This window comes from Vipera berus (assembly GCF_964194415.1).
Source record: "Vipera berus genome assembly, chromosome: 2".
Taxonomy (NCBI): domain Eukaryota; kingdom Metazoa; phylum Chordata; class Lepidosauria; order Squamata; family Viperidae; genus Vipera; species Vipera berus.
Window position 1 is genome coordinate 22,425,259 of NC_138203.1, and position 16,987 is coordinate 22,442,245.

Consider the following 16,987-nt stretch of genomic DNA (forward strand, 5'->3'; position numbering starts at 1 on the left):
GCAATCAAAGGAATGGCTTTTTCTTTTTACTTTTTTGGGTTTGGGTGATGTAAAGGAATATCTGCTCAGATGTTATCAGCTGAATAGACTTAATTCAATGTCTTTCTGAAAAGAAGTTGTATTAGTATAGACAGCCTTTCTCATCCTCAGCAAATTTAAGATGTGTGGACTTCAGCTTCCAGAGCTGAATTCTGGGAATTAAAGTCCACACATTTTAAAGTGGCTGAGGTTAAAAAACACTGGTATATATGGCCTATATATGGCCATATATAGTTATGCCTCACTTAAAAAAAGAGAATAATTATGATTCAATTTCAATACCTTTGAGGTCAGGCATTAAATGACATTTGAGTATCCAAATAAATTCTGCCCATTTCAAAACAGCAGCAAAACTCTTCAGATGTATAGGAAGTTTTGGATCTGTGAGGGAAGCAATAATCAAAGATACTGATAAAATACACACAGATCCTGTTGCCATTTCCATTCATTTCTGATCCTGTTGATTTTAAGTGCAAATCTTAAAAAAAATAAGTTTCAAGAGGGGGAAAAAAGGGAAAACACAACTGAACACAATTTACAATCCTATGTTTTTCTTTTGTGTTGTTTATGGAAATTTGGGCAAGGTTTCAAGGTTTGACTTTGTCAGTCTTGCAAAGAATATAGACAGCAGGAAAAGAACCATTATGCAAGAGGAAGCAACTAAGAAAATCCTTCAAACAATCAAAAAAAAAAAAGAAAAGAAAGATATTTAACATCCTATTAAATAAATAACTTAGGGAGAAATACAAAGGCATGGCATTAGCATACAAAGAGATGGGGAAAAATACTATTTATTTTGTTAGAACAATTTTAATATGTTTATATTTCTTAATCCTATTCATCTCTTCCATATGAAACCATTCCAAAATCTTTTCTTTTTTCTGCATATGACCCATGTGCTTTACAGTAAATGCTTAACTGTTCATTGGATCATTAGGCTTGAATGAAGTTCTTTGATTTGAGTTAGTATTCCATAAATAACTTTCCCCAACTTTCCCCATACATTGTCTCATATCCTTTCAGTTCTATCAGCAAGATAACAAATAATAATCATAATTTCCTTGCACTGGAAAAAGCTCTGTTCTCATTTGATCCAGCTTGTGTCTTGATTATAAGATATGACACGCAACTAATTAGAGGTACTCATAATTCAACAGAGTAGAGAACCTTCCCCTTTTCTGTCAAGCAGACATCTGCTCTGTTTTTGCCTTTGCCTTTTGAGAGGAGTACAAAGTCTTTGTGACAAAATCTTTGGTTCAGCTGCTATCAGTAGAAGAGGTCCTTCATCTGTGTGTCAACTACCATGGGAAGAAAATGAGCAGTGGTGTTTTTCCTCCTGGTCCTCTGTCCTTTCCTTGTCCCGCCTTTTCCATTCAAAGCCACAAACATTTGCTTTCCATTATTTTTCCAGGAGAATGAGGCATATGTATTGTATCCATTTTCTTCTATCCTCTCCTTTAGTTTGCAATCGTTGTTAAACTCTTTCTGTATGAAAAGAGGAAAAAAAAAACCACAGCAGACAAAAACACAGACAATATCAGAAGGTGAGGAGTGAAGACCACTAAGTACAATCAATCAATGCTAAGCATATTGATTTGTGCTTAGAGTGTAAGCCTCCCTGAGTCTTCGGAGAAGGGCGGGATATAAATGGGATTTTTTTTAAAAAAAGAAGTGGATAACTTTGGGGTATTTATAGAACAGAACAGAACAGAACAGAACAGAACAGAACAGAACAGAATAGAATAGAACCTTAGATGTCTTCTAATCCAGCCCCTGCTCAAGCAAGAGAACCAGTTTAGAACTGATTTTTATACATAGGGAGGCTATCCTTTCTGTAGGATTGTGTCCCTCCATGCACCATTAAGGCTTGAACCACAGTGTAGATGCAAAAAGCACAGTGAGCTAGAGATGGTCATAAAAGTATCCAAGAAAACATTTATTTTATGGCCTCAACTTGCTTCAGACCAAAAGGTCCATTTTAAAGGTCAAATATCCTGTTTGTCAGAGTGGCTATTGCCCATAAATGGTAAGTTTCTTTTGCCTCTGAAAAGGGATCTTCAGACCCAACTTTCAAAGCTCACAATAAACATTTCTTGGACATTTCCTCTTCTCCCTTGTTTGTATCATTCTTGCTCGATAAACAGATATGACAAATAAGCAGCGCACATGTTAGAATATGATAATTTGCCTAGCCACTTAATTTCAAACATTAGTGTACAGCCTCATTGTGCTGCAGAAACAGCAGCAGCAACAGTATCATCTATCTGTCAAAGAAGATCAAAGTAAAATGGATGCAAACTCATGGCGCATCTGCCTGGAATGTAGAGGCAGCGTTTCATAGATCTAGCTCTTCTAAGTGATGTGTTCAGTATATAGCTTGAATGTTTTGCTTGATTTAGAGCAAGATCAGGCAACCTTAAATATCTGTTGATCACAATGAACATCTCTCTAGATAGGTGGATTAAGACCTGCAGTCGATGAAAATGCAAAATGGATAGCATTCAGAGAGGGAGGGAGAGGGAGAGGGAGAGGGAGAGGGAGAGGGAGAGGGAGAGGGAGAGGGAGAGGGAGAGGGAGAGGGAGAGGGAGAGGGGGAGGGGGAGGGGGAGGGAGGGAGAAGAGAGAGAGAGAGAGAGAGAGAGAGAGAGAGAGAGAGAGAGAGAGAGAGAGAGAGAGAGAGAGAGAGAGAGAGAGAGAGAGAGAGAGAGAGAGATGCAAGGTTAATCCCAAACTCTGCCCCTTGAATAACAAATATGGATATGCTTTTATTTTTGTAATGAGAAACACCACTAATCTCTTTCTCTCTCTTCATGTATTTTATGCTTGCTTTTTAGCATGCACAATAAACATACTAAGCCCTTAAGCCACTTTTAAAAGTAGGCAAGTTAAAACTCTTCAAAAAACAATGAAAAAAGCACAGGTGTGATTGCTCTTCTCTAATCATTTCTCAGTCTGAACCTCACTTTTATCATAGGGTTTGATATCCATTTAGACCCTACATTTATTAAAGTTATACTTTATACTTTTTCAAATAATTGGAAGTTAGGAACAAAAGTGGCTGTTGATTATGGAAGCAATGTTTTGACATATTCTATTAAAAGATGGAAGAACTGAGAAGGAAAAAAGAAGGGTTCTAACGTCATTCAGATAAGTCTGTATTAGCAATTTTCCAAATAAGAGAAATAGTATATAGATTTAGTGAAGTGATTGACTTGTGAGATGACCTAGTGAAGGACATATCAAATACAATGTTTCTCTAAAACAGGGGTGTCAAACTGCCGGCCTGTGGGCCAGACGCGTCACGAGGAAACCGTGCCTATCCCATTGCTGGCATTGAGGATAAAGTTCTGATACATCGAGGGGAAGTCACGTGACTTCGCGCGTTTGATGTGTCTGCTCTAAAGCATTAAGCATTTTAGATTATGTTTAACAATATTATCTGATTTCCTACATTCCAGAATCCATAATCTGATTCACAACTATTTCTTACAGTTATGCATTAATATATGGGGGATGCATATCTGGTCAATTTCAACTAAAATTCCATCCCTTGCAATTCTAATTAAAATTTCCCCTTTATTTCTTATTACTTTTTTAAAAACAAACAAACAAACAAACAAACACAAGTGCTTTCTTTTGATTCATTTGGCATCATGTTTAGTTTAAAGCTTGGCTCTGAAATATATTTCAGAACTTTTGGTAATTGATTCAATTATCTTGGAAGCAAGTTGTACCATGGATTTAGAACAGATTTAATTTTATTTTTCTGAAGTAGTTTTGTTGTTTTTACTATTATTGCTTTCATCTCTAGAAATGGCATTGCTCTATCTCTATCTTCCTTGTCAAGAGAAAAGATGACAAATATCAGAAACACAACTTTGACTGTATTTATCGTGAATACTAGTGCATATACTCCTTTTTTTTTTGAAAAAGCTGTGTTGAAAAATAATTAAAGAAAAAAATTATTGATGCTATTTTGGGTATCTATCAGCTTGCAAAAGCCAGAGTCCTCTATTATATCACTCTGTAACCACTCTAGACAGTCTTAGTAGGAATCTTAACTTTTGCAGAAATCTTTCTGACATAATTATTGATTTTATAAGAATATTATGTAAGCCAAAGCCCTAAGTAGGAAAGTAGTTTACAAACTAAAGCTGTATTTCAGTTCTAGACAATCATAGCAGATGAGATCAGGGTGGATCTAAGCAATCATGATGACCTCTGGAAAAAAACAAATATTTTTAGCAGCATTTCCTTGTTTGGTTGTGGAAAAAGAATAATTAAATCCCTGGTAAGTTTACATGGATACTAGGGGAATGCAGTACCATTTCAACTATGATATTTTTGACTTCTATATTAAGGGGCTTTGACGGTTATGGGACACAGCCTTCCTTCTAGAATTTTGGTCTAGTCAAGTAATCAGATTAATCTATTACATTTATTGTTTCACTTATAAAAGTATTGTCACATTGCTTATCACTCCCAGAAAGACTTGCTCAAGAAGTTTAACTAAGGAACTTACTTTCAAAGAAAAAGCAAACCCATAAAACACTCTCTTTGTGTAGAAATTCTGTAACCGAGTTGCTGAATAAATGAATCACTATTTTTGTGATGGCACATAGGGAGTCTTTTTAAATGGCTCAAAACCATATAGTTACAATACTAAAAGTTATTTTAAATAAATATGAAACATTATTCATCTTTGAACGTAAATTAAAATTAAAGGAAGTAAATTATCTATTTTTTATTTAGAATATATGTGACATAACTACCCCATCCAAATGAAAGTGTTTTTCTTAGAATGTTTAATTTCTACAAATACTGTATATTCAGATTTATCTGTACAGATCCATCTCCTCCATACAAATTAAAATGGCCAAAATCCTATGGACAGTCAAATCTTAAGAAACTTGGTAATCTCACTTATAATATTTTATATGATGGAGTTTTTTTGGGGGGTGAGGTTAAGGAAAGTCAAGATGGTAAGCCTCATCCCCTTTTAATATATATCTCATGCATGCAAAACAATTTCACCATGAAATTTCTCCTGCCATTTTTATTTTTTTGCTCATTTCCCATAATATCTATATATTTTGATATCATATGAGAATTCAGAAATCTTGCAAGACTTCGTGCAATATCACTAGCATTTCTATATTATTGAATGATCTTGAGAGATTTCATTTTTTTTTAAAAAAAGTTTGGAGTTCCTTAGACTCACCAGGTAGATGTTGTTGACTACTGCAGCAACAAATCAATTAAATTAATCATGTGATACTTCCCATCTTTGGGACATTTTTAATTTTTATATCATAGATGAAATAAAATGCAAAAATAAAAGTCATTAGTCTAATCTGCTTTATAAATATATTGCTTCTGCCATAAATTTAGCAAGTAGCTTTAGAAACTTATCTCTTAGCCTTAAATCTGCTGTACCGAGTTTGGCAGATGAGCATAATAATGCAAATTAATTTATAAAGGCTACTAAGGACCATTAATATAATGAGTTATATAAATGCTAAACATAATTTATTGGACCATGTCATTGTGAAAGTTGTACATGTGCAACATCAGTTAAGACATTATTCATATTTGTAAAGTTGCACAAAAATCAGTGACTCTGGTTTTTATTAGAAGATCTAAACTAAATATGAACAAATATTTTATACATTGCATATTAGTCTTTTCCCCCACTCTGGCATTCTCTGGATTTATTGGATTTCAAAGCCTATAAAAATCAGATGATTTGACAAATTTCCCAGAAGAAAAATGTCTGATAAAATTGGAATGAAATGAATTCTGGGGTACTGTGGGTTCCAATGAAATATATTCTACTATAGGTAAAGGTAAAGGTTCCCCCGCACATGCGTGCTAGTCGTTTCCAACTCTAGGGGCCGGTGCTCATCTCCGTTTCAAAGCCGAAGAGCCAGCGTTTGTCCAAGGATGTCTCTGTGGTCATGTGGCTGGCATGACTATACGCCAAAGGCGCACGGAATGCTGTTACCTTCCCACCGTAGTGGTCCCTATTTTTCTACTTGCATTTTTACGTGCTTTTGAACTGCTAGGTTGGCAGAAGCTGGGATGAGTAACAGGCGCTCACTCTGTTACGCGGCACTCGGGATTCAACCCGCCAAACTGCCAACCTTCTGATCAACAAGCTCAGCGTCCTAACCCACTGAGCCACCATGTCCCCCATATTCTACTATAGAAGGGGATATTGATTGTATGATTGATGCAACATTTGGATTTGTAGACAGTTCATATAGCTTACAAATGTCTGTTATCCTGGGAAATGTTTAAAAAGGTAAACAAACAAATCAGATTCCCAGATCTATTATTTTATCCCGATAAAATAATAGATCTGGGAATCTGATTTGTTTGTTTACCTTTTTAAACATTTCCCAGGATAACAGACATTTGTAAGCTATATGAACTGTCTACAAATCCAAATGTTGCATCAATCATATAATCAATATCATTATCAATGTCAGGGTAAGCTTGGTAAAAGGATAAAAAATTATATAGATATAAGCTAAATATGTACTTGAATTTTCTTTTATGGGTTTTAACATTATTTTTATTATTAACCTAGACAACCTGTCATTCATTCTTGTGTCATCTTTTCAGAGATATTTCCTTATCACATTCCTCAATGTCTTCAACAATGACAATGTGCTGCTTTCCCTGGAAAAGTTGTGATACACTCAGAGATGTGGGTCTATGATAACTTGCCATGGACAATTCACCATGGACAATTCACCACTGCTAACTTGCTGTGGGACAATTCACACAGGACAAGAGTTACACTAATATATCAAAAAAATAGTCCAATAGAATCATTGAAGAAAGGATGCCAAAGAAGGGAAAAAATAAAATGTGAATGACAAAAATTAAAATATTTTTCAAATTATTTTAAATAATTAAACTGAATTGTTGAATTGTCCCACAGGGGGTTGTTCTGTGGTGAGTTGGCCATGGCAAATTGGCCGTGGAAAGTTGGCTATGGTGAGTTGTCCCATTCTCCAGAGATGTACCTGTCTTGAAAGTAGCCCATGTTGAACAGCATAGCACAAACATTAGCAGAGAAAATGTTTTATGACATTTTGTATTATGTTATAAACTGTTTTTGATAATTTGTATTCATAAAATGTTTTATAAAATTTGCCAAATTTCCATTTCATGACTCCTGGATTTTGGATACATTCTGTAAGTTAATCTACTTAAGGAACCTTGGTTCAAAAATCATTGCCCTGTTTCAACCAATTAAAGGTTACAGGTTTTAGTAGTATACAGATAGATAACGACATAGCTGCATATCCACATTATTTATAACTTTGAAACGTGCCTGTCAGGGCAGAATTTATTTTTACTGATAGAGTAATGTTAAAATACTGCTATTTGAGGCTATTTAATCCAAGAAAAAATGAAAAACATTTATTGGAGCTATAAACATTAGCTTAATGCTATCCCAGGTAAAAGCAACCTATAAAAAATGTTCCATGTTTCTGAGCTATAGAGGGTTATTCCCAGTCCATGAGGGAAAGGGGTAACAACAGCTTGAAATAATGGAGTATAAGTAATTGAAGAGCATTTTCTTTGGATGTGGAAGGTCTACGTTTCACTCGTGAGCTTCTTACAATCAGTCTGAAGAGCATTGCCTGACAATGGAACTATAGTAACATCATTAGTGGGGTTTGCTCCCTGTTTATATATAACAACTTGCCTTGCAAGTCCTGTAGGTACAGAATTTGAACTCAAGTGAAATATACTTACAGATCCATAGACTTTGCCATTCTTATTCATGGCAAGATAGTAATTGCTGTTAATGGATTTAACAGCCACCACTCCAATTTCCACAGATGTTATTTCCAATATGCCTATAACACAAGAACAGATAGAAAGTCAGACAAGCACAGATCAAGATCTAAGACTTTGGAGCTAACAAAGAAAAGATTGAGGGAAACCAAGATAAACTTTTTTTGTATAATAGGATCAAGAACTACTCAAATTCTTTTAACTTCCAAAACAACCAGGCAATGAGCCCCAGAAACTTTTATGGCATGGATTTGCATGAACATTGTTTTAATTATCATCTTTCCTTTCCTCTCTTTGCCTTTCAAACTCCTTAACTAGTGAAACAGCTCAACTCTTCTTAGCACAGATTTTCAATGAAATTTATCAAAAGAGACATCTAAACCACAATATTGAATTAAATTTATAGCATATGTCAATAGAATAGCAGATTCATTATGATAAGCAGAAACAGTGGCAAGCACTTTATTCCTTATAGGATATTTAGATAAAATTAAATATCTTGGCTGTACTTTATGTTTTTTGCAATTATATTTTAGAATATGGCTGAGCTAAATCTGATGGTTCACATTGTTCACATAAAATTCGATTTCGTTTTCAGTAAAATATGTTTTACCTTTTTTCTTTGAGAAAAGTAATCCATAGAGTTTCCTCTCTGTGGAGTGTGGATGTCTTTGCCTCTTTCTCTATCCCCCACCACATCTCCCCAAACTGGGTAAGCAATATTATGTTTATTTAATGATAATATTAACAACTTAACTTCAAATCTTGGCCAGGTGATATATTTCAAATTGCTTATATTCCATCCCATTTCTTCTAGCATGATAACATACTGCATATTTTAATTTGTCATGTAGTTTATGTAATTTTTGTTTTGTTGTATTAAACAGTCATTGCCTGCAATAAACGTTAAATTGAAAAGGCAGATTGATTCTGCTTCCCTGTCTATGGAATGCCTCATTATAAGCAGATTTCCTGGAAAATTATTGTCCCAGGAGTACATAAAATATATTTGTAGGTTGAGGTTTATACTCAGTATTTCACTGGCACCTGCCATTCATATTTCAAAAAGTAGGTGGACAGAGGTCAAAGAAATGGATTTTCAATTAATTTTAATTGAACATAAATCACATTAATTTTATTTACCGTAGTTAAATGTATTACTCTCTATTCATACTGAAAACTGCAATTCAGTGCTAACTTTTGGAGAGATTCTTGAGGCCCCATCCAAAGTTACTGGGAGCCAAATATAGCTTTGAAACATCAGATTAACTGTCCAATCTAAACACCTATTTACAGATATATCATTTATTTGGCTCATAATGGCTGTGTCAAGCACCGGAGAAATCAGGAGATTCAAGCAGTTCAAATGAGTATAAGGATTTATTGCAAGCTTCGGGTTTCTCCAGAATCTGAACTACTAACAGTCAAGTGATATTAATGGGATTTAAGAAGAAATGCAAGGTAGACTGGACTTAGAGTCTTAGATCCCTTGTGGGCATGCAGGGAATCATGACTGATGATGTATTTGACCCCCTCCCATGGGCTCACCCTCTTCTACAGGCTGTTTGAATTGTTCTGTGTAATAGTTTAATATTCCAAACCAGGGCTTTAGCATTAATTAGGGTTAATCTACACTGGTGATACAAGTAAAAAAAAGGGATTTTGAGGACAGCTGTGTTACAGATTCGGATTGCTCTACCTTGGATTTTGTTTTCTTAAATTTTTTAGTTCTGGTGTCTGGTGTAAGAAGAGAAAGAAAATGGAGAAGAAAGAGATATTAGAAATTAGAAAGACAAGCAGTTGGAGGAAAAATGCCAAAAATGACCATTGCCATTCAAACTCTTCTCTCTCCATCTGTGCACTTTTAATGCATGATGGGAAATGTAGTGATGAAAGAGAATATACAATATGTAATGAGAACATGTGCCTTTCACTTAGTAGCATTTGAGTAAAGTCATACTAAAACAGTTATAATTGATGATTTCTAGAAAAATCCTGAGGTTCAGGGTTGTCTGCATCTAACTGTATAAATCTGGAAATTTGTTGGGGCTATTATTATGTTACAGTATTAATTTTATACAATTCACTCATAGTAATTAGCATAGAAATTAATTCTAATATCACTTACTTCTCCAGTTGCATCCAGTCAGGGCCCAGTAATATATTACCCTAATATTGTAATACAATAAGATGAAAGGAAGTAAACAAAAATCAGAACTGATTTTTGTTTTTAGTAATATTTTGTGTAGTTTTCTTAATGACAACAGATATGGAACGCAGTTCTCTTCTCCAATAATAAATCATCCATTTTGTCAGACATCAGCAATTAATGCAATCCACATGAATGGGGCCAGGCAAAACAATTTTCTTCTCCTTTCTGCCACAAGATTTGTGAATTCTTTACCATGCCTAGCATCTGATTAGCCTACCATATTTAATAGGTTACAATATAAGTAATAAAACACTCATAAATAATGTTTTATTTGCTTCAAAACTTTATGGGTCATCTAATGTGACATTATCATTCCCAGTCAACATTGTGTTCCTTGTTCTCTATACTGTTAGAACCAGCTCTGAGTCTGGGGCAATTTGTTTTTCCTTTTTAAAAATAGGCTCATTAATGATATGGTACAAACTTCTCCTATAACAGTTGCTATACCATCTTCCAATTTGATAACGGCAACAGATGTATCAGGCTCCAGGTTTTTCTATTCCCATAGCTGCCTTTCAGATGGAAAGAACTGTTTATGCACAGGTTATCTTCTGCTGTTCTGTAGTAACTGATACTCAGTGACAGATTGCTAGCTCATTGTGTAGGTCCCATAATCCACATAAAGATCCATTGTTCATGACTTTTTCTTCTTTAAGTCTATTTAAGCTAATGATCATTTCCACATCTGGTGACAGTGAACTCCAGGAAGTAATCATGTGAAATATTTTCTTTTGTCCAATAATTGTTGACCATTAAATTCTTGGAGAAAGGGCAAGATACGGAAGTGAGAACAAAATAAATAGAATCTGCTCTGAGTTTCCTAGTTGGAATCAATCAAAACTATTTTTCCCCCCCAGAAAGAATCTCATGCAAAATCAACTATAAAGCTATTGCTTTCTTCTCCTGGAAACGCCACATTTATGGTGATACTTCAAGGTTCATGGATTGTAGAGTCCATCATATGTTAAATTTCTTACAGACAGTCTGGTGCCATTTGATTTCTGACACATAAGGATTGTAGTAACTGTCATTCCAGCTTTAAAAAAAAAGAGGAAAAATGGTCCTGTCCACCTTAATCTATCTTTGTTTAGCAAGAGGTATAAAATGGCCAGTTTGATGATTTGCATTGAAAACCTCTGTTGTAATCCAAGCAATACAGTTTTCTTTTCATCAAAAGAGTATTTATGTCTCACTGCAGCTTGAACTGGCTCATTTTCCTTTTTATGATCAATACTCTGCTGCTTGTCAGACAGCAATAGGGAACGTAGACAATTATTTCATAAGGATATGTTTGTTTGCTGTGGCCTCTGTAGTAATGCCAGACTGAATTAATTCCTTGTTGCATTAACATTTTCATGGAATTTTATTAGTTTATGTGCCAATTGTCTAATTTTTTTTATCTTATTTTGCTTATAAGGATTGCAACATTTTACAATAAACTGCATTTCTGTTAACTAATAAGCATAATTTTGCAGCACTAGACATCTGTTCAACTTTTGAGCTGGATAACATGTTCAGATATGAAGCTGGCAAGTAGAGCAGTTCAAATGGATCCAGCAACTTATTTTGCTTTGACCCAATATTTAACCAATGTAGAGCTTCCTAATACAGTGTAATTACAGAATAAAATAATGGCTAGTTGGACCATTTAATCAAATGAATCAATTATATTCATATTTAGGTAGTTCTGATCAGAATTTATGACCTTTGTGCCACATAGTGAAAGAATGAAATCTGGATTTTCCTCCCTTATGTTTGTCTAAATTAAGCTAGATTTAATAATAGGGAGAATTTTGATTGCACTTGGATGAATTCTGGATTTTGTGATGTAAAAGATGAATTGGAATTGATTTTCATATCCTCAGGTGGTCTCAACTCCAATTCTGGGGATCTGGTCTCCATTTATTAATTTGTAATCCTGCAAACCTGTTGTCCTGCAAGGGCAGTGGCAAACCCCCCCCAAAAACCCCCAAAACCAAACTATAGAAAAACTGGTGGTAGGTTGTAGTTGTAGTTCAGAGTTGCAAATTATACAAATCCCATTGCTAGACTAAATCTGATTTCTAGATGTACTGGTAAGAAAAGAATAAATCAGGAAAGTTTATTGACACCATGTTTTCTGAGATAATCTACTGTCAATTTTTAACAGACACAAAGCTGGGTGTCACATTAAACATGCATGTTAGTGCATAAACACACACACACACAGACACACACACACGGATGTATATATATATATATATATATATATATATATATATATATATATATATATATATATATATATATATATATATATGTGTGTGTGTATATATCCCACATAATGGCATGCTTTTATTTTGTAAACAAGCACAGTGGGTAGATTGGTGAAAATCTGATGTATTCCTTCCTATCTTGAAAATATTTATCGAAACCAAGAAAAATGCAGGGAATATTTAAAATATGTTCCCTCTCTTCATATGTAATAGCATAATCTAATATTCTACTATCATAATCTATCATCCCGTTTAGTGTAATTTTCCTTATGAATATTTCCAGATGTACAATGGAACAAACAGAGAAATTTGAAAGAATCCTCAACTTGCTTAATTCAAATGATGTGATGTCTGAAATATTTTATGCTGCTTCTAGAAGGCTCTCAACCAGAATGGCATGTGGGAAGACCATGAGTTTAGTTATTTCTGACTTCAAATCTCTTCTCAGTTTTGAGAAGAGTTTTTTGTGTATAAAATAGGTTTTCTCTTTGTACCCTGTTTTTGGGATTTATTATAGTTGTGATAAACAAACAAAATGTTCTGACGAATAGCTAAAAAGTGAAATAGCATATATTTCCATAGTGTGTCAATTTTACAAATGTGGACTAAATATAAACTTTACTGCTTACTCATGAATTTGCTGTTTGTCTTCTTGTTTGACTAAGTATGTAAATCAGCAAAAAGGAAACACTTCATATACGTTTCATAATGAACAAGCATGGTTTCATTAAGATGGTGTTTTCCCTTTATTTTGTGAAGGGACATTTCTATGGATAAAGACTTATAAGAGTGAATCAATTACAAAAAAACCCCAACCCTTTGCTCCTTCAAAGTATTTGTTTCTGAAAAATGTGTTACCAGATGACTGTTAACAGCAAACCCAAAAGTGCTTTTTCAAGGCAACTGGACTTTGTTTTTTTCCTTGAAGACATTTCACTTTCAATCCAAGAAGTTTCTGATGAAATGGTGGAGGTTGGAAGGATTTATATTTCTTGCAGTTATCTGCTTGTTACCATTCTTTCTGAAAAAGCACTTTTGGAACAACCATGACCTGGATGATTGAGAATCTCCATAGATGGTTAACAACAAAGAAAAGAAAGGAAGGAAAACAGCTTTGGTGTTTCTCAGTAGTACATGCACAATTCACCACTTCTGGAGGAAGGTTGTTCCACTGGTTAGTTATTCTAACTGTCAGGAAATTTCTCCTTAGTTCTAGGTTGCTTCTCTCCTTGACTAGTTTCCATCTGTTGCTTCTTGTCCTGCTTTCAGGTGCTTTGGAGAATAGCTTGACTCCCTCTTCTTTGTGGCAGCCCCTGAGATATTGGAACACTGCTATCATGTCACCCCTCACCCTTCTCTTCATTAAACTACACATACCCAATTCCAGCAACCGTTCCCTATATGTTTTAGCCTCCAGTCCCCCAATCATCTTTGTTGCTCTTCTCTGTACTCTTTCTAGCTTGTACTGTCTTGAAATACACATTTGCAGTCCTCATATTGTTTTCAGGCAAATATACTATTTTTCATCCTTTTTTAACATCAGAAAATGGCAACAATTATGGCTAATTCTACTTGCCTACATCCACTATAAAAGCAGTTTTCTCAATAATGGAACCATTTCCAACTCTATGTTAGTTAGAAACATTTTAAATATCAATATGAGATATCTCCTATAGACATTGCAAATGCTTGCTTTATAGATCTATCACTCAGGACAATACTTTCCAGAACAACCAAATATGCTAGCTAAAATCAACTGTCCCTTTGGAATTAAAACAAATTCTTTTTATCCAAAATGACAAGAAAACTGAAGAATGGTTGCCTTATGTTCTCTGTGATTTTTTACATTGTTTCCACACTTCTTTATATTCTTATTAAACAAGGTGAGAGAAACAAAAGACACTTACAGAAAATCACAGGCTATGGTAGAAGTCTAGTTAATTCTTATTAAGACAAATGACTAGTTAGATAATACTAGTTCTAAGGTTCAGCCACTTAGTACTCTTGATTGTAACACTATTCATCATCCTCCAGTCTCTAAATTTATCCTTAAAAGAAAAAAAAATTAAACACTTGGAATGGACACAAGATTATTGAGTTTTGTGCGTTTCACTAAATGTGCCTGGAATCTCACTGACTGACAGATACAAATGCCCAAATATCATATTAAATGCATATGAATAAACCTGGGGAATGGGAAGGAATGCTTTGCTTTGAATATTCACAGGTTGTTGACTTCTGATGAAGATCTGCAAGAGAGCTAGCTGTAGGCTTCAGATTTCCAAAAGTGCCCACGGAAAACCATAACCAGAATACTCTGTATGCACATTCTCAGCCTCTGTGATCCAACAAATGTTCAACTTCATACAATATTGGCTGTCTCTACATGGTGTGCACAATCCGTATAATATTCCTAACTGGCCATTAATTTAAGTCTAATCTTTAAGCATCAAATAATCTACCTTTGAAGTGGAATATATATATTTTTCAACATGTCTAAAGTCTACATAGTGTAGCATATTGTGCTTTTGTGCATTGAAATTGGAAACTTCTGCTTGCTTATGGAACCCAGCCATAACACATATGGATTTCCAAACAATTTCTCCCAAACTGATGCTCAGGGGAATGGGCCCTGTATCAGTAGTTTTCGTTTCTTGAAATCTCTTGATCATCTTCCTTGGCTTCCCCTACTTGGAATGTGTGAATCAGTGTAAATCTGATTCTTTTTACTTTTTGGCTTGAAGGATAATTTTTGCTTTAGAAGGAATATGTCCAGATTTTGACATATGTTTTCTGGTTTGTTTAGGGACAAAGATTTAAAAAAAATCTTTGAAAATAAATGAGATGGTCAGACCCTTGAGGTTTTTTTGTAACAAAAAGACCATATAGTATTTTCTAAGCACATAAGCTAACTTGAGCTGAGTTATATGCCAAAAACTTTCGTTGTAGAGTTCACATCTCACAATTTTATACAAAAGTTGTATTAAGATGAAGACAAATTTGCAGGTTCAGAAGGGATAGAATTTATGTGAGTTGCACCTGAGCTCCCTTGGCTGGGCTGCTGTGTTGGAGGAACAAGCTTTGGTAGACCAATCTGTGTTACCCTACAGTCATGTGCACTTGGATTAAAAAAGGAGTAAAAGCAGCATGGAGTTGGGGAGAAACTTTGTTATAAACAGGGACTCCATGAACGCCTGAATCTGCTTTAAGAAAACAGAATATGGTCTCAACTGAAGCCTAGTTATCAGGAGTGTGTGTGTGTGTGTGTGGTAAAAGTTTCCAGCAACAGGAAAAGCCCACAAGCTCTGCGGAGCTTTATACTTTTTTAACTTCAAACACAGATGACAGGATGGCAATTCTCAATTCTGGAACTGATTCTAGAGCAGTGCAAAGCACACATCTGGAAATGGCGTTATTCTCACCTGTTTGCCCATTTGAGTTTGCAAGGATGCTTGTCATTCTTCTGAAGATTTAGATTGAAGCCTGGAGGTGATACTCTTTGGAAAATATTGCATTTTTTCAGCTATCTCATTTATTGACTAAGGCTGAAAATTCAGATCTCTTTTAATTGTCAATGGCTTTGCTGTAGTATCTTTAAAATAAACTTAAATTTTCAGAATGAGGCAAGAGAAATAGGAGACATAATCAAACATAACTGGAGAATATATTCTTTTTTGTAGTAACCCCCCCCCCCCCCCCGAGAAGGATGTATTAAGGTTTAAAATGAAATGAGCAATGTATGAATTCTTCACAGTTGCTCTCATGGGTGGGTTCTTTGAATATATGAGTGAATATTTTCTAAGGGATTAGTTCATCCCAACTGGAATGACAGTTACAGGAAGAGATCTGAATGTTGTCTTTAGTTGGAACATTGTGACAGGTTGAAAAGGACTTATTTTTGAACCAATTTTCCATTCTGTGTGGATTTTTTTTTACTTTGCCTTGCTTTGTTTTCCTTTACTCAGCAGCAAAAATATTACTGTGGTGTAACCAACGAAGTCTGCTTTTGTTAAAAATAATAGTATATGCCAGTGACATCACCTGAAGAATTATATTCATCGCATGAATATAAGGACACATCTGTATTGCAAACACAAATCACTTTGAAGCCCGTTTCAAACTGATTGACGTTTCCTTATAAAACATCTGGAAATTACAGTTTGCTTATGATACTATGAATTGTCTGTTAAAGTCCTCTAACTCCCACAGAACTAGTTTCTCTGGTTTAGTCACCCTTTTTAGTTTTTTTTGCCACCAGTCTAGTCAAGAATATGAGAAAGTGCCACCTAGTGTACAACATTGTATATGCTCAAACCAGTAATGTCTTAATGTGCTTTTATTTCAATTCTTCTGAGTCAAGTGGCCACATCAATTGTACTAAAAAGCAAGATACAGCAATGCTGGCCTAATTCTGTCTAACTTCTACTATCTTTGGTTTAGTATTTGTAAAATAATGTAGCACTGCCCTTGGAAAGAGGGAAGAGAGCAATGAACCATTAAGGAAAGAGAAAATAGTAATTCAAGTCCTGAGGAAGTAGAACACATGGGGGAAAAACCCTCAAAATAATCCTATCTTCATTTTGCTTGGTATAAAATATGGCATATTGAAACTTGGAAAATTTTCAAGATTTTACCCTACAACAATAGGGTGCCCTACAACAATAAA

The 16,987-nt window shown here is 34.8% G+C and overlaps 1 protein-coding gene across 1 annotated transcript in view; it reads right to left on the bottom strand.

The window, feature by feature from the left end:
- Nucleotides 1–506: 506 nt before the first annotated feature.
- Nucleotides 507–16,987, bottom strand: part of FGF10 (fibroblast growth factor 10) — a gene marked incomplete at its 5' end in the record, with an annotated part of 90,318 nt that continues 73,837 nt past the window's right edge. The window contains 2 exons of the mRNA XM_081315480.1: nt 507–1,524; nt 7,813–7,916. Coding sequence (XP_081171606.1) covers nt 1,306–1,524; nt 7,813–7,916 — 323 coding nt within the window. The 3' untranslated portion in view covers nt 507–1,305. The remainder of the gene's footprint in view (nt 1,525–7,812; nt 7,917–16,987) is intronic.